Source organism: Chiloscyllium plagiosum, unplaced genomic scaffold (genome assembly GCF_037043375.1).
Source record: "Chiloscyllium plagiosum isolate Xiang-an unplaced genomic scaffold, Cpla_swu_hap1 HiC_scaffold_22, whole genome shotgun sequence".
NCBI classification, from domain to species: domain Eukaryota; kingdom Metazoa; phylum Chordata; class Chondrichthyes; order Orectolobiformes; family Hemiscylliidae; genus Chiloscyllium; species Chiloscyllium plagiosum.
The window spans coordinates 18,148,050-18,167,072 of record NW_028270160.1 but is presented as its reverse complement, the minus strand read 5'-3'; the positions used below and the strand labels follow the sequence as shown (position 1 = coordinate 18,167,072).

Sequence of the window (19,023 nt, the reverse complement as noted above, 5' to 3'; positions counted from 1 at the left end):
CAGCAGATATTAGAGTTTGAATTCAATAAAAATGCTGAATTCTAGTCTAATGATAATCGTGAAACTATTGTGGAATATTGTTAAAAAGCCATCTGGTTTACTAACTTCCTTGAGGGAAGGAAGCTACTTGTCCTTACTTTGTCTGGCCTATACTGATATGTTTAATTTTCAGTTATCTTCTGATGACCAGCAAGTTACTAAGTTGTATCAACTACTAGAAAGCTTCAAAAAAATGAATGAAATCAAACGTGCAAACTGGCATTGCCTAAAGCACTGGAAATGACAATGGCAAACACAGCCCTATTGATTTTGGATGTAGGTTTGTTCTGAGCTGGTTTGTTCTGTCTGCTTGTTTGGGTTTGTTGCTGAGAAATCAGTGGACTATGTTCATTGGGTACCCGTTCTTTTTGAATACATGGTAAAGGTGATTTTCCTCTGCTCTGTGTAGTTCCTCTGTGCTGCAGTGTGTGTTGGCTAGTTGAAATGATGAAACAAATTAGAGGAAACCTTCAAGACCATCAATAATACTCTTACTGGCATAAAATTCACTAAAGTGGTGGGAAACAACAACAAACAGCCAATTTGTTGTCACAGAAGAGCGAACAGCCAATGGGGAAATTCAAACCAGAGTCTACAGGAAAATAACACAGACCAAATATTGAACTACGGAAGCAATCATCCCAACACCCACAAACGAAGCTGCATCCGAACATTATTTCAACGAGCCAACACTCACTGCAGCACAGAGGAACTACATAGAGCAGAGGAAAATCACCTTTACCAGGTATTCATTGAGAACCCATTCTTTTTGAATACAGTCTGCCGATTTCTCAGCAACAAACCCAAACAGGCAGACAAAACACGTCCACTCTCCCCTACACCAAAGACATCTTGGAAATGACTGCCAGACTACGCAGACCCCTTGGCATTACGGGAGTCCACAAACCCACCAACACACTAAAACAGCAGCTAATTAACTTGAAATACCCTATACAGACAACAAGTAAAACTAATGTCATTTACAAAATACCATGCAAAAACTGTAACAACACTACATTGGACAAACGGGCAGAAAACCTGCCACCAGGATACATGAACACCAACTAGCCACAAAAAGACATGACCCTCTCTCACTAATATCCTCACAGACGGATGAGGAAGGACACCACTTGGACTGGGACAACTCATCCATCCTAGGACAAGCCAAACAAAGACACGCACAAGAATTCCTAGAAGCATGGCATTCCAACCGGAACTCTAATCAACAAACACATCAAGTTAGACCCCATCTACTATCCCCTGAGAAAAGGAACAGTAAGTGACTTCACCGGGAATGACATCACGAGCCCAAAGAAACCCAAACATATAAATAGAAAGCAGGAATTTTCAGCATTGCTTCGCCTGAGGCTCACTGAAGATGTTACCTAGTAGGGTAACGAAATGTCTGGAAATGAACCTTCCAGTTCAGCGAGCAAACCTATATCCAAAACCTCAACCTGAGCTACAAATCTTCTCAAACCTCGCTACAGCCGAGGTTCTGCACAGTCCGCCTTACTAACATTTGGATCTAGTGCCAAAATTGGGAGAGCTGTCTCACAGACTAGTTAAAGCTCGCTGAGTCTCTTTTTTTTTAAAAAACGTTCATTCACAAAATGAGGGTGTCACTAGGCCAGCGTTTATTGCCCAGAGTGCAGTTCAGAGTCAACCACATTACTGCAGGTGTGGAGTCGCATGTAGGCCAGACCCTATAAGGATGGCAATTTCCTTTTCTGAGCCAGATGGGTTTTTCTTTTCCAACAATCAGCAATGGATTCATAGTCATCATGAGACTCTTAATTCCAGATATTTATTGAACTCAAATTCCACTGTCTGCAAAGGCAGAGTTTGAACCCAGGTCCTCCGAACATTATCTGGGTCTCTGGATTAACAGTCTAGTGATAATACCACTAGGCCATTGCTTTTCCTAAGGTTCTGTCTTACTCATGGAATCTTAATTTCTGATGTCCCAGACAACAACATCACCATCCCTGGGTATATCCTATGCAGTGGGCAGGCCAGACTGAGTAGAGGTGGCAGTTCTGTGGTATATAGTGTGGAGAGTGTTACTCTGGTGGGCTCAGCATTGAATTCCAGAACCCATCAGGTCTCATGGCATGAGGTCAAATATGGACAAGGAAAGCTCTGAGGTGGCATGAATGATGAATGCACTTGGTACAATACCAAGAAATGGCTAGAGATGCTGGATACTACAGAGGCTATGGGCCCTGACAGCACTCGAGCAATAATAATGAAGATGCATTCTCCCGAACTTGTGAATTCGAAGCCAAACTATTCCAGTAGTTTGTTTATTTATCATTTATTTATTGACATGTCTATTTGTTACAAAATACAGTGAAAAGTTGTGCAAGGTCATCACTCAGGCGCCATCTTAAAACACAGAAAAATAAACTAAAACAAATAGTTTTCAGCTTTATAGTCCTTCTTGTTAACTGCTCCATCATGGGTCATGGACCTGGTGGCCAGCCATGAGGTGCCTTTGCTGCACTGCTGCTGCTGGAACAAGTGTCGCCAGTCTTTAGCATCATCTTGCTTCCGCTTCTGCCACTGCGTCCTTGCTGGGCCTCGCCAATGCTGCGGGATATCATATCGATCCAAAACCGACTCCGCCACCATGGGTCTGCTTTCAGGCTTACCTTGCCAATGCAGCAGATGCTGCCATGTCTTGTACTGGGTCCAAACTTGCTTCCACTGCCAACTCCATAAACCTGCACTAGACGCAGATGTCACAGGAAACCCAAACACGCCTCCCCACCACAGGTGTCAGACAATGCTAGGACAGCCTTGTTGATACAAAAATGCTGGGCTCACTTCAAGTCTGCGCTGGGCTCACTTGCCACCGATACACTCACCACAACCAAGCTCTTCAACAAGAGGTAAGTAAAAGAAAAGAGGAACAGATGAATTTCCGGCTCAGGAGCCCAACTCCATCACTATCTATCTTACTGGAAGCAGTTACATCTATAGTATGGCTACACCGTTGGCATCCAATGGACAGTGTTGAAAATTGCCAAGTCTTATCACTTTCTGCAAGCTCAGAGCTCCACAATAGCCTGTGGTCATTGCTCCCACCTTCCTGACGATGGTTGGTTTGGTTTATTTATTGTAGTCACATGTACCTAAGTGCAGTAAAAAGTTTTTGTTTTGCCCCTACCCCCGTACAGGCGGATCAGGAAGTTTTTTACGGTGCTGGGCACAGCAGTTGCCGTACCAGGTTGTTATGCATCCAGATAGAATGCTTTCAATGATATGTATGTAAAGGTTGCTGAGGGTCCCTCTGGACATACTGAATTTCCTAAGCCTCCTGAGGAAGATGTCTGTAAACTGTCAGAAGTTGGGTCCTTGCTTCATGGATTCCTGTCTGAAAACTGTGCTCCAACCAACAGAGCCAGAAAGATAGGCAGGCACTAATTTGTTCGGATAATCGATTATTCGGTTAATCGATTTTAAATGTCTTTCCTCTGCGGCTCAGAGTTCTTAAAGTCTGCTCCCCATTCAGGAGACTGCGGCAGCACACAGCGTGCACGAGAGTTCTCCAACCCCCCCCGCCACCCCCCAATCCTGTCCAACACCGCCCTCTGCCCCCTCTCGAAGCCAACTGGACTGGACACCAACAACAAGACTGCTGCTGCTACTGCCGTTGTGGGGTATGTCTCCAAATAGCGCGCACACACATACACACGGTCAGTCATTTGGAGACGGTGCCCTTTGAATCACTGTAAACAAAAGACACGATCACTATTGGATCACGTCTTTGATGTAATGTTTCTATCGGGACCACGAGAGCTCCTTTGGATAATCCAATATTCAGATAACCAAGGTTCCTCTGTAGTCTGCGCTGAGGTAAGTGCTGAATCTGTGAAGAGGGACGCAATGCAGGAAGACCATGAACAGTCTTCTGCGCTCTTCTAGTGCAGGTGCCACAATCTTCTCACTGCAGTCTCATACACTCGGGGCATTGTTCAGTTTAATCGCTGTACAGCCGTGTCACATAAGTATACCCACTTCGCCATCACGTGCATGAAGGGCTCACACTAATCTATGCTACGGACCTTCTAATACTCTTTGGCACTGAGCCTCCTTCTTACTTGCCACCAACGTGCTCTGTATACTGCGCACACAGCTACTACAAGAGTCTGAGCGTGGTGATTGATGTGCTGATGCCTTTTGCAGCATCACCTTTTCAGTTCTGGAGGTTTCTCCTGTATGTAGACCTTTTTTGGGATTCGTGCGGAAGAAAAATGTTGCTCACCACTGGCAAGTCTGTAAACTTTCAAGTGCTCACGCAGGGTTCCATCACTCAATCCTTCTGTTTCTCTCACTACAGGATAAGTTGGTGCAAATGGAAAAGTAAGTGTCCCCCCGCCGTGGTGCAGGGGTTCCTGATCTCTAAGCCTTCACACATGGCCCAGCTAGTGGGTGAGGACCAAGTATAGTTCTGCGAAGATGGAGAGATGGGTGTGGCAGAAGGTAGTGAAGAACATTGTTCCTTGCTGTTCTCAGATATGCAACTACTCTCTTTGATTCTCAACTTCAGCAACTAAATCTGTCTTTGGCTATAAACTGTCAACACGTAGCAAAATGTAAGAGATTACAGGCTGACCATTCAGTGTGCATCAGCAGACTGTTCACATGCACCCTCCACCAGCACAGAAATTGCCACTCCCTGGTATCCTATCTAGGTTAGACTCTGGGACATGATCTGGTGAGTACATCACTGACATGTCTGCACTCAATGATGTAAGAAGCTCCCAATACTCAGAGCTGCCCGTACCCAGACACCTGCTTACCTTCTTTCCACATCCTTGCAAAAGATGTACCTCTGTACTCAGCTGTAAGTGACATGGTCAAAATGTCAAAACAGGCAGGGGAACATTACGCAAGGATGCCAAAAGCCCTTACTACCAGACTGTGATTGAAAAAATGGAAGAGTCCATCCATCTCCTGTCTACTGTGATGGCTATGGCATGTAAGCTCTTGGCTGCCTCCATGGAAAGGGTCGCTATCATCTAGGCACAGTTGCAATGGAACATACTAGTGAATGGGCTTGAATCTTTATTCCTATCACTCATCATGGGAGCTCAACATCACTGGCAAGGCAAGAAAAGAATGCAGCTCCTTGACTTCACTCCAGCTGACCCTTTCTTCTGAAGGGAATGGCTGGTGTTGCCAAATAGGGGAGTAACAAAAATGCCTTCGTGAGACTTCAAAAGTGCCCTCCCCATCCACGTCACCTGTGCTACTGACCTCATTGGCTGTAGCAGTTCAGACTGAAGGAGGCTGCCCCTACATCTATGCAGGAGACTTTCACCAGAACCTACAAAGGATGCCTGTTAAAGTTTTCACCGCGATCAGGCCATCCCAGCTCTGGATGTCAGCCCTCACTTAGAGGTAGTGACAGGCAAAGGAGGAAGAAATCCTTTTGAGGGCACTGCATTGGTACTTCCTTAATGTATAGAAACCTTATGCATGTAAATATATATTTACCTTTACTGTTCTAAGGTTTACTGTAGTCTGAAGTAAAAGCAATGCAGCATCCTTTCCTTTTACAATAAGGTATTGCCATTCTCTTGGACAATCTTTGAATGTTTCGCTGTAGCAAGTGTTTATAAATGCATGAACTAGGAGCAGATATAAGCTGTTTAGCCCCTTGAGCCTGATCTACTATTCAATAAGGTCACATTGATCTGTTTGTGTTTCAAATTCCACATTCCCATCTACTGTCTAACCATAGATTCCATTCCCACACAAGAATCTATCCATCTCTGCCTTTAAAAATAGTTAGACTCTGCCTTTTGCCTCTTCTGAAAAATCTCTCAAATTCTGAGGAAACAATTTTCCTTATCTCTGTCCTAAAAGGACAATGGCCCGGTTTCAAAATTAGGCAATGGTTCTACACCCCCCACCCGTTGTCCTCCTTGTCAAGACCACTTAGAATTTACAAACTTTGATTATAACACCCCTGTCTTAGGGCTCACTGGGTTGGCACACTGCAAATCAAACTATTCCCAGAATCATGTAAAAAGTATACCTGTGTAAAGTTCTCCAATTTACCTGTCCTTTAGACACAGATTGGCGGACAACATGGACCAGGTTTCTCTGCTTAATGTGTAACTAGACTTTCTAATATACAATACAAGTTTTAAAAAAAAAAAATGAACCACTAACCTAAACTCTTAATGGTCACAATACTATTTTTGCATACCTATGCAGACACTCAAAAAATGGGTATTATAGGCGGAGGGAAAAGACTGGAAAGGCACTTTGGTAGTCCCTGTCCACAAGGTTTACTCAGATAATCCTTTTGCCTGATTGGACTTGCTGATCCTTTAATCTTCCTTCCTCAGTACTTTTACTTGCACAGAATGACTGGTTCACACTTACGAAGTTTCTGACTTATTGGTTAAGAATTGACAACAACTGACAAAGGAAATAAATTGCCTTTCTTCAGGCTTGAGGTGTGTTTTTTTTTTACTGCAGAGAAAAAGGATGCTGCAAATAGGACTAAATTAATGCAGGGTATCTGGTCAGCATAGACAAGTTTGCCCAAAGGGTCAGTTTGGGTGCTGTACAACTGACAGTTCCTTCCTTTTCAAAAAGTCCAATGGTTTCTGTCCAAACATTCACACCTACAAACTGTTCAGCAATCTGGGAGCCAATCACAAATTTGTTGGAAGGCAGAAACCTTCACAGCTTGAACACTGAAAAGGACTTACAATGAGTGTTGGCAAAAGTGGGGACTGCAGATGCTGGAAACCGCAGTCGAGATTAGAGTGGTGCTGGAAAAGCACAGCAGGTCAGGCAGCGTCTGAGGAGCAGGAAAATTGACATTTTGGGCAAAAGCCCTTCATCAGGATTGGCAAATCACACCTTTTCGAGATCTTGGTCGAGTGGGTAATAGAGAAGCATTAGCGTTTTTGCACCTCCTTGAGAATGTGTAATCATTGAGTTGGTGCCATGTGGGATCCTAACATTTTACAAGACTGTAGGAATAGAGGCATCTGAGTATGATTAATGGCAACACACAAAATGTTTCAATTAACAGAATGAACCATTCAACCTATTTGTCTGCAACAGCTCTCTAAGCAGTTTAACTTCGTACCAAATTTTTGCTTTTTTCCACTAACCTTGCATGTTGTTTCTATTTAAATAGCATCCAGTTTCCTCTTTGATGTCTCAGTTGAACCAGCCTCCACTATTCTTCCAGACGCTGCATTTCAGATTTCAAGGACATTGGAAAAGAAACTTCTAACCCTGCTGTTGAATAATGGTGCTGCCAGCAATATTCCCTCCCTAGACCTCGGATCGTGCCACGCTTCCCCTATGTGGCAGTGAAATCAACTGGGCTTCCAAAACATGCAGTGCTTATGTTGATTGGCTGTCATTAATGGGGGCAGTTTCTAGATTGCATTTCCTCACTTGTTGGTTTGCTTACTGCATACTGAGAGATTATGAAGTGGTGATCAATTGAAAATGTACCTTCCATCTCATTGGAATTTGATGGAATGAATATTGTTAAACATTGCTGATGTCTCACCAGAAGGCAGCTATGTCTGATTGTCTAAACCATGACTTATGATTTGCATGGAACCCATTTGGTTGGCCAAAGATGCAATATGTATCTCTGCTGTCCCAAATTAAATCTGCTCTCCCTTTGGGTAGAGCATTTATACTTGGATTATTGTGCAGAGAGTTTCAGTATTAAGAGATTGGTGACGGGCCTGTGCCCGAAACGTCGAATCTCCTGTTCCCTGGATGCTGCCTGACCTGCTGTGCTGTTCCAGCAATAAAGTTTCAACTTTGATCTCCAGCATCTGCAGACCTCACTTTCTCCTCGACCCACCATCTTCCCCTCATTCTGTTCCATCGTCACTGTTTGCCATCCATGTTGCCCTGGAACATCCCCCATCGTCAGTTTACTGCCAATCATTTTTGCCATTGAAGTTTCTAAACTTCCCTTGGGGACCTAAACATTGAGGTACTTCTGGCATAGTGAGCCTTATGCTCCCCGATTGAACCCACCTGCAGCCTGATGTTCCCCTGTGAGACTGTATGCTCCCTACCTTTCACCTTTCCAAATTCCTGAATACAACACTTAATGGCGCCACATTCCTGTAACCATTCCCTGTGCTTCACTGCCCCCAGAATGAGCCCCAGACTTGAATGGGACTCAGCATGGATATAGCTCTCGACACTCCAGACTGACTCACACGTCCTTGCCCTGCCTATCTATCTTCCACTTCACTGCCTGTGGAGTTGAATGCACTTTACTCAAATGCTGCCCCTAATTATCGTGTGCATTAAAGCCTGCCCTTGAGCACAGTCATCTATTTGCTCTGTGCTAGTTAGGCATGGGGATACCCCAGGGGAGACGTGCTGTCTTCCTCCACTTGAACACATGGTCTGAAAAAGTTCTATAGTGTGAGCCTCATTTAAAGCTGTATTGCTATGAGTACAAAGAAGCAAGTACTTAACCTGGTTGGAAGAATTAATACAACTCACTAGGTAGATGCATATTTTTTGCTGTCAGGTTTCTGATGCATTAAATTTTTCAATTGGGTAGAAATTAATTGGGAAGGTGAAGTTGATTCCAGTGGAGTGTTGTATTAATGAGATACAAATATATGCCAATTGCTTAAGGTAACATACGCAACCCGTCACCTGAAGGGGAGAACTTAACTTGACAGCGAGAATCTGATTTCTTTTGCTTCTTGCCTATATTTGCTCAGCTGCCATTCTTCTCATCATGTGAGCGACTAGAATGTCAGTAAATTATATGCTTATTTAGGAATAACTTTGTAATTTTGGGGTTGCTCCTTTAAGGTATCAATCCTGCAGAACCAAGGTCGGGAGATGATGATTGTAACAAGTGGAGCTGTGGCTTTTGGCAAACAACGCCTTCGACATGAAATCTTGCTTTCCCAGAGTGTGCGACAGGCCCTGCACTCAGGTCAAAACCAGCTGAAAGACATGGTGAGCCTCTGGAAAATGTTACAATTCAAAACAACTTTATGTGGCAAATGTTATTAGCTATGTTCATTTCTGTCAAACAGTTTAGCTTTCATTTTGTTCTCCAGCTTACCACAGTTTTGTGAAACATGAGTAGAATCTTAAAATTCAACCTGGCCTCCCTTTAGACTGTCTCTCACACACCTAGTATCTACTATTCTTCCAGAGGAACATGAAATACAATGTACATACTTTTGTGTCAGCATTGAAAAGAAATTGAGCAATAAGAACAAGGCCATGTCCCACAGCTGGGAGTGGCAAGAAATAAGGAGTTCATATCACTGCACCAGGATGAATGAAAGAGACAATCAAAACGGGAGAACCCAGAGATTGTATTTGGATCCTGCTAAATCAAGGCGAGAATAGGTAGGGGTGTTTCACTAAGTAATTTCTGGTTCCCTGTTAAAATGTATGGAGCCACATGGATTGGAAACTGGGCCCAAGACACAGAATGATGGTTAGTAAGCAACTGTCTTATGTTTACAACAAACCAAATCTCTCCCATGCTTGTGTAACCCTGTTCAAAATTTCTGTCCACGTACAGTTTTGCTGCCACTCTAGACCCAAGCCAGTTTCTTCGATATCATTTTTTTCTGCACTTAGCCCTTTCAGACCCTCCTCTGCTGTCTCTTCATCTCCATGTCACTCAGTTTGAATTTTTTTAGAAAATTAAAACATTTTTAAAATCGTCTCCTTTTGTATCATCATAGAATTATGATGATTTATGCTGTAGGTAGTGAATATATTCCCTTCTGTGCATTTTCCTCCAGAATGTCTACTTAGTTGCAATCTAAGCCCTTGTCATTCATAAGTTAAGTATGGATAGCAACAATTTGTCCTATCAATGTATCACCAACATTGGAGTAGCAAGAGACCTTTTAGCCTATTAATGAGATTGTAGTTGACCTGTTTCCCAAATGACTATGCTTATCTTTGCTCAATACTTTAATGCATTGGCTAACAAAAAAATCTTAATTGCTTTGAAATTGCAATTAATCTAGCATCAGTTCTTATTTCAAAAGAAATTCCAAGCTTTGACTATTAATGTGAAGAAGTGCTTCCGAAATTCTTTCTGAAAAGTTTTTAGCTCTATGGTGCACCACTTCCCAAACCAATGTATCCCTCCTAAAATTGTACCCAGAACTGTATACAGTAACTCCAGATGGAGTTTAACCAAGGTTTTGTAAAAAGGAAGCATAATCTCGACTCCTTTTGTATTCCAAATTCTAAATATAAAGGCTAGCATTCTATTGGCTGCTTTCATTATTTTCTGTCCCTGCTTTTTAATGATCTGTGCAACTGAACCTCCAAGTGTCTTTGGAACGTGACTGTTTTTATCATTTCTTTTTAGAAAGTACCGGTACTCAACTTGATCACTTTAAAACTGTCGTGGATGACCTCATTTTGCCTTCATTGAAATCTCTTTGCCACAGTTTGCCCTTTAATTTAACTCCTCCATAACCTTTTAAATCATTTTATCCTTTCATCTACAATGGTTACACTGCTGCCTATCTTTGTCATTGATAAATTTTGGATATATAATGTTCTCTCCATGTATCTAAGTTATTAATAGTGTATTGTTGAGACACCAACAATGATGCTTGTGGGACACCCCCTGTCTATTATCCTGACTCTTCTGTCTCCTGATTCCTAACAAGATCAATAATTTGCCTGAATTCCTTGAGTTTTCCCAGGTCAATGTTTTCTACCCTCAGAATCCACTCACCAACCAAGCAGCGGACTCTTCAGACACAGTATAAATTTTGGTTTTCCCCTTAAGTTAATGATCTTGCAATTGTCATGATGAGTAAAAGCTGAAAAGCTTCAACAAATTTTTTTTCAGCAATGCTCATGTTTAATGTGTTTTAGAGGATAGAAATATATAGTATAAACAGGCTACCAATTGAAAATTATAGGAGATTAAGATAAAATACAAGAGATTCAGGAAGATAACTTTTTCTTGCACAAAGATTATTGAGACTGGAATGTATAACTGGAAGAACTGTTTGAAGCAAACAAAGGTCAGCATTAAGAATTTGGAGGGGTGACCTATCAAAATTAAATCGAGGAAAATGGATACTGTACATGGGATCAGGATGTTCTATGTGTGGGAAATAAATGAAAACACCGACTCATCAATTGAATCAAACAGCCTACTCCATGTTATTTCTTTAATATTATGTATGTGAATGATTTCATTTCCACTTTACAGACAGTTCCTGTGCTGGAAGCCCGTGCCTGTGCTGCGGCTGGACAGAGTGGCTTGATGGCTTTGTATGAAGCCATGTTCACACAGTACAGCATTTGTGCTGCTCAGGTCGGTCACTGATTTGTCCCTGCATTTCCTGAAATTGTTCTTGTGTTATAACTGGGTCACTCTTCAATAGTTTGTAAATTTGGATTCGCTTTTGTAAATGACTGAGTTTTGAATATGAAAAATTGCAATTAACATGCTCTTCTGTTCGTTTCCAGATTCTTGTAACAAACTTGGATTTCCATGATGAGCAAAAGCGACGAAACTTAAGCAGTACACTTCATGAGCTTCTCCGGATGAATATCGTTCCAATTATCAACACCAATGATGCTGTTGTTCCCCCTCCTGAACCAAACAGTGACTTGCAGGGGGTAGGTGCATCACAGAATCCTGAATATCTAATTGGAATAGTTTAAGGTGGCAGCCCTGCTTAAAACACTAATAATTGTTTTGATTTATATAGATTCTTTTAACATAGTAAAATGTCCCAAGGCACTGCGCTTTACATCAAGAAAGATCAGAAAAAGTGATCAAAAGCTTGATTAGAGAGGCATTGTCATGATCCCACTTGATATTAGTCCTGGACAACTGATTCCAGACTGAAACCTGGGGCCTGATAGATCATTTTGATTTGTTTTGGTTTTAATGAAGTGTTTTGCTGAAACATAAGCACACAATACTGGAGATTTTGCTTAAGCAAATAAAATAGATGTTTATGAACAAACAAAATGAAGATAAATAGGTTGATAGCTTTTTTTTTCTATGATGCTAATTCCAAGATTTTTAAATTCACACTAAAAATATAATTGTATTAATCCCAAAATACTCCTTTTAAGTTGAAAAGGAGAAAAACCTAACATAATCACAAGTGTTTTGGTGCTGAAGATGGCTGTTTGGCCCATTTGTGTCTGCACCATTTTTTTTCAAATGTGTATCATTGGCACTAACTAATCTCCTGCTTTTCCCAATACAAATGCATATTATTTCTGTACGTAATCATCAAATGCTCTCTTCAGTGTCTCACTTGAAGTTGCCTCCACCATGCTTCCAGGTGGTGTACACAATACCCTAACTACATGCTGTGTGAAAAAGATTTTCTTGCATCACACTTGCTCCTTTTACAGATCACTTTAAACTTGTGCCCTCTAATTCATGTTCCTTTTTTGCTCAAGCTGAAATGAGTATTCTCAACCAATTCTTCCAACTTATGATTTTGAAAACCTCTTAGCCACATTCTCTCTAAAGAGAACAGTTCCTAATTTTTCAATCTGATTCCAGAAGTGAAGTTTCTCATCATTTCTATAAATTGCTCCTGGACTGCCTCCAATACATTCACATGCTTTCTATAATGTGGCACCCATAACTGTGCACAGCACTCTAGCTAAGTTCTAGCCAGCATCTCCTCCTTGGTCTTGTACCCTATGTCCATATTTATATAGTAACATTGTACACTTGGTTTTATTAACTTCTCTCTCCACCTCTCCTGCCACCTTTAGTGATCTGTGCACCTACGTACCCAGATCCCTATGCTTCTGTACCACCTTTAGACTTCTACACCTATTTTATATTGTCTTTCAATATTGTTCCTCCCAAGGTGTATCACACCACACTTTTTTTTTCTCTGCATTGAGCCTCATCTGCCATCTGTCTGCCCACTTCACCAACTTGTCTGTGTCCTCTTTTGGAGTTCTGCACTGTCCCCTTCACAGCTTCAATTCTTGTAAATCCCATGTCATTTGCAAACTTTGAAATTGTCCCCTGCATACCAAGATCTACATCATTAATATATATTAAAGAAAGCAAGAATTCCAGTACCAATCCCTGGGGAGCCTCCATGCAAACCTTCCTGCAGCCCAAAAAATTTTGATCATTGCTCTTTCTTTCCTCTCGCTCGACCAATTTTGTATCCATGTTGCTACAGTCCCTTTTATTCCATGGCCTATAATGTTCCTCACGTGTTTTCAGTGTTGTGTTGTAGGAAATTCCTTCTGGAAGTCTGTGCCACATCAAGAGTATTATTCTCACTGAGCCTTTGACTTCTTCTTTAAAAAGAAACTGCAGCATAGAGTTATAAAGCATGGAAACAGACCCTTCAGTCCAACCAGCCCATGCCGAACATAAGCCCAAAATAAACTAGTTCTACCTGTCTGCTCCTGGCCCATATCCCTCCATCTTTCCTATTCGTGGATCTATCCAAATGTCTTAAAGTAGTATTTGCATCCTCATCCACCACTTCCTCAGGAAGTTCGTTCCACATGTGAACCACTGTGTAAAACAAAATTATCTTTTTTTTTTAAATCTCTCTCCTCTCACCCTAAAATGTGTCTCTTGTGTTGAAATCCCCCATCCTCGAGGAAAGACATCTGTTATTAACTCTATCTGTACCTCTCAGTTTAATCAAGTACAAATTCCTCTTCAGAAATCCATGTTGACTCTCTGTAATCAAACCAACTTTTTTCATGTGACCACTAATTCTATCCTGAATAATTTTCTCTAGAAGCTTCCCCACCTCGGACGTTAAGCTCACTGAGCTGTAATTCCTGGGTTTGTCCTTACAATCTTTCTTTAACAAGGCTATATTGTTTTCAATTCTTTAGTGTTCTAGCGTGTCCCTGAGTCGAGGAGAAACCTCTTCACCATGTCCACCTTATCCAGGCCTCTCTCCGTTTCAATCAGATTCCCCCTCATCCTTTTAAGCTCAGAGTACAGGGCCAGTGTCCTGAACCACTCCTTATGGCAAGCCCATCATCCCATGATCATTTGTGTAAACCTCTTTTGAACCCTCCCCCCACCCCACCAAGCCAGCATGTTATTCCTTAGATACGGGGCTTAAAAACTGCTCACGATATTCCAGATGCAATCTGACCAAAGCGTTATACAGCCTCAGCAGTACATCTGTCTCTAGTATTCTAGCCCTTCTGAAATAAATTCGAATATTAAATTTTCCTTCCTAACTGCACATTGAAACCTGCATGTTAACCTTAAGAGAATCCTGAACTAGGACTACCAAGTCCCTTTGCCCTTCAGATTTCTAAAACCTTTTCCCGTTTAGAAAGTAGGCTATACCCCTGTTCTTTTTTATCAAAGTGCATAACCTCACAGTTTGCCACATTTGTTTTCCATCTGCCACTTCTTTGCCCACTCTAAGCCTATTCAAATCCTTTCCCCAGCCTCCCCGCTTCCCTAACACAACCCATCCCTCCCGCTATCATTGTCATTAGGTTTACAGATGACACAATGTCATCAGTTTCTTTGTCTGGACCTTTTGATGTACAACATGAATGGTAGTAGTCCTAACATTGACCCTTGCAGAACTCTGATAGTCACTGCTGCCATCCTGAAAAAGGTCCCTATATACTTACTCTCTGCCTTCTGGCTATCAGCCATATCCTATATAAATGCCGTACCTTGCCCCTGTTACCTGGAGTCCTAATCTTTCTTAGCAGCCTTCTGTCCGACACCTTGTCAAGGCCTTCTGGAAATCCAAATATATCACGTTCACTGGCTCTCCAGCTACCTGTCAAGCTGGTCGTTTGTTCATCGCATGAGCAAGAAACTCTGCAGTGAGATGAGGCGATTATTACAGCAAATGTACTTAATTTGTTCAGCTTATTCCCTTTAACTGTTGTTACCAGCCAAGGCTGTGCTATATTTGGGTAAGTTTTTCCTGGATGCTGCTACTGAAGATCTCAATCCCTGTGACAAATAGACCTAAAATTAAGCCAATGATACCTCCTGGGAACGAACCAGTTTTTGCGTCTTTATCTCTTGTCACCTGGTTTCCAAGGCCAATTTGAATACTTTAATAATGTTCTATCTTGCTTAGTTAATTCATATTATGAACAGGGCATTGTTTGTTAATCTCTTTCAATTAGTTCAGGAAGGCAGTTTTTAGAAGTGTTAGATGCCATTTCTCCTAGAAGCCATTTTGTTATGTTATTTTATGTTACATGCATTAAAAAGCCATTTTGTAGTTTAGTAAAAGCATGCATTAAATGATTGCTCCTGACAACAGCCTAAATCCAGATTTCCGATTCTCACTACTACATCGACATGAAGTGAATTTGGCTGTCTTCCTCAATAATGCTATGTCCTTCTTGTGAAGTGTGTGAAAAGTGCTGGGATGTAGAAGGAAGTTTATTTTGTCCCTTTGAGTGGAAACTCAACCTGGGAACAAGGTGCCACTAACCAATCTACAAATGCTGAGGTTTGGTAATTGTACACAAAGTTGGCTCTTATTAATAGGAGGAGAAAGTGAGGACTGCAGATGCTGGAGATCAGAGCTGAAAATGTGTTGCTGGAAAAGCGCAGCAGGTCAGGCAGCATCCAGGGAACAGGAGAATCGACGTTTCGGGCATAAGCCCTTCTTATTAATATCCCCAAGAAAGGAACCAATTGACAAGGCAAGATGGGTACCATTTATCTAATTTGGGAAGAGGCTGCCACATATGATATTCTAATGTTAAGAAAAACTCACCCTCCCAGAGAAGGGCAGCAAGAATTGTCTACAGTATTCTAAAAATGGCCTCACCAATGTCCTGTATAGATGCAACATGACATCTCAACTCTAATACTCAATGTTCTGACCAAAGAAGCATCACCCTGTCTGCTGGCGACTTCACTTTCAAGGAACTATGCACTTGGACTCCTAGGTCTCTTTATTTGGCAACACTCTCCAGGCCCTCCCATTAAGTCTATAAGTCCTGCCCTGGTTTGCCTTAACAAAATGCAACACTTTGCATTTACCTGAATTAAACTCCATCTGCCACTTCTCATCAGACCCAGGTCGTGTTGTACTCTGCACAGTGAAGAAGATTTTCTCACTGTACCATCTATTCTGGTGTCATCTGGAATACCATACTTACTTACCATACACCCTATATTCACATTCAAATCATTTATATAAATGATGAAAAGCAATACACCCAGCACTGATCCTTGTGGCACGCCACTGGCCCAATCCAAAAAACAACCCTCCATCACCACCCTCTGTCTCTGACCTTCAAGTAAAGTTTGTATCCAATTAAGTTTCTCTTTAAGCTTAAGATTGTTTCTGTGAGCTTCAGCTTGGTTTATTTTATAGAGGGCATTCTTCATTCTGTGTTTTGATTTCCAGCAGGTAATCAGTATCAAGGACAATGATAGTCTGGCAGCAAGACTTGCAGTGGAGATGAGAGCAGATATGCTGATTGTCCTTTCTGATGTGGAAGGTGAGTGAGAGCTCTAGCAAAACCTCAGTTTAGCTTAGCATTTCCTGTATTTTGTGTAGTCTGTCAGTAATACCATTCTCGGACACTGTCATTGGACTCAGTAACTACAGCAGGCAAGCAGTGGACCAGGAAGTTCACAATCTATATTGGATTAGCTCATTAGGATGCGACTTTAAAGAGGTCCTTCACATTACAACACATCGGATTGGAAACAGACTATATTTGGTGGTTAAAGAGTTACAAGAAAGGTGCTGTATACATGGGATTACTATAAAATGTTGAGAACAAAGGGTATGAGCAACCTCTCGTTCAAAGTTGTAAATCAATTGAAGGCTTTTCCCCTGGCTGTACTCTACCTCTCTTACAAGTAACCTTGTGTCAACAGCCCATGCAACTACTGACAACAATTTAGACTATATCTACCCTCTCAGGTAGACATTTTAAAAAAAAATGCCATGATACTATTTTGAAGAACAGGGAAGTTATCCTGGTACATGAATTTTTATTATCTTAGTGAATTTTTGAAATTTTGAATTTAATTCAAATTTAGAATTTTCATAATATTTCATAGTAATAGAAACAGGAGTAGATCATTTTGCCTATCGAGCCTGTCTAATGGCAACCATTGATTGTTGTATAAACCCATCTGGTTCACAGATTTCCTTCCCAAAAGGACATTAGTCATCTTATCTGGCCTGGCCTACATGTTACTCTCGAGCCATTGAAACATGTTTAATGCTTAACTGTCCCCTCAAGCGTGGGATGAGTCATATATTAGTGACCCAATTAACAATACTTTCATCCCATGAATGAATTAACATAATTAGAACAGTAATGACACATCCAAAAATGCTTAATTGGATGTAAAGTTATTTGGCAATCCATTGGTTGTGATAGGCATCACATAAATGCAAATCATTTGTTTAGTAATCTCCTGTGTGACACAATGAAAGGTTGAATTTAATTTTAGTGAACTGAGCCTTTCCAATTATTTTGATTAGGAAGGGAAGATAAGTCAGGGTTCCTAGTCCAAATGTTATTTGTAGGTGACTGATGAAGTTGGATTGTATATTGTGCTCTCCTATTCTCTGTTGTCAGGAAGACTGTCAGAATGGCCCATGAAGATTCACTATTGAACAACAGCCAGAGGATGCAAGCTACTCATGTGGTAGAACTGTACCTGCCTAAAAGTTAGGGGATGAAATTAATGAGAATAGAGGATGAGATCACTTGCCACAGTTATGAGTGATGTGGAGTCCAGTCATCAGGAAGCTGGAAGGGCCATCTTTTTCTTAAGTTGCCTTTGAGACTTGCAAATTGCTATAATTGGCATCTTGAAACTCATACAGCAAACTCTTTTTTTTATTGTGGAGTTTGATTGAAATGAAATTGCTGATCTGTTAGATCAAACAGTCAGATCAGCAGGGCTGGGTGTTTTAAAAATTGTAATTTTATGTAATTTAGCAAAGCCTGGGTGTGTCTTTGGTCTTTTTTAGTTGTGTTTTTTAATCTGCTGATGTGGTGGTCATGTTTAGTGAGTCGAGAGGTTGATATAGTAACCATCTGGTATGTTTATTCAAAGGATAGAGGTTAGTTACTGTCAGAGTAACTGACGTTATAGAGATTGGAAATAGTTTACTATATAGCACATGTAAAGTGGCAAAAAGTCCAAGACACATCATAAAATTGATATCTTGCCAGATAAAAATATATTAGAAGAAGGTGACCAAAGGCTAGGTCAGAATTGGAGGATTTAAGTAATGTGTTGAATGGCAGGAGAGAGCTGGAGAAGTTTAGGGAAGAAATTTTAAAGCTTAGGGCCTAAGTAGCTTAAAGGGCCAATTACCAAGGATGGAGTTAAGAAAATCGGGGATCCAAAGCTGTCTCGAATGGAGTAAAGCAGAAATCTCTGGCTTGTAGAACAGCAGGAGGTTACATAGCCAGAGAGCAACACGATTATGGAAAGATTTGAATGTTGAAATTTCACACTCCTATTCACTCGCTTCTGTAATTATTTAGGTTGTGGATCATTTGTATCTGAATTATGTTTTGAGTAAAATACTGTTTCTTTGTTTCAGGTCTTTTTGATAGTCCACCTGGATTGGATGATGCTAAGCTTATTGATACATTTTATCCTGGAGACCAGCAGTCTATCACATTTGGCACAAAATCCAGGGTGGGCCTTGGAGGCATGGAGGCAAAGGTTGGAGAAAGGCTGTGACCATTTGTGATTTGTTTTTAAAAAAACATTTATTGTAACTTTGAATTTTAATGTGGGTTTTCTATGTGTCTGAAGTTAATTAACTTGTAAGTATTTCTGTAGCCATGGTGATGTTAATTAAAACTGTTTTTGTGGCCTAGCTTTAGAATTAATGGGTTTATGTCCACCACTAATGGATTTTTGTTTATCTTTGTTTGTTTTGCAACCCAGCAGGATAAGTATTAAGGCTTCAAGGTTTGTTTGAGATTTCTGGATTTTTTTTCCCCCAAGTG

General features: G+C 41.1%; 1 protein-coding gene across 3 annotated transcripts in view; it reads left to right on the top strand.

Annotated features, from left to right (window-relative positions):
* Window positions 1-19,023, top strand: part of aldh18a1 (aldehyde dehydrogenase 18 family, member A1) — a 61,009-nt gene that overhangs the window by 4,668 nt on the left and 37,318 nt on the right. For 2 of the 3 annotated variants that reach the window (XR_006314957.2, XM_043712872.2), the window contains exons 4-8: window positions 8,881-9,030; window positions 11,279-11,383; window positions 11,539-11,691; window positions 16,437-16,530; window positions 18,609-18,733. Coding sequence is in view for 2 of the 3 variants with exons in the window: in XM_043712872.2 (XP_043568807.1) it covers window positions 8,881-9,030; window positions 11,279-11,383; window positions 11,539-11,691; window positions 16,437-16,530; window positions 18,609-18,733 (627 nt within the window). In the remaining variant the exon portion in view is untranslated. The remainder of the gene's footprint in view (window positions 1-8,880; window positions 9,031-11,278; window positions 11,384-11,538; window positions 11,692-16,436; window positions 16,531-18,608; window positions 18,734-19,023) is intronic. The other variant, XM_043712873.2, reaches the window with a different exon arrangement.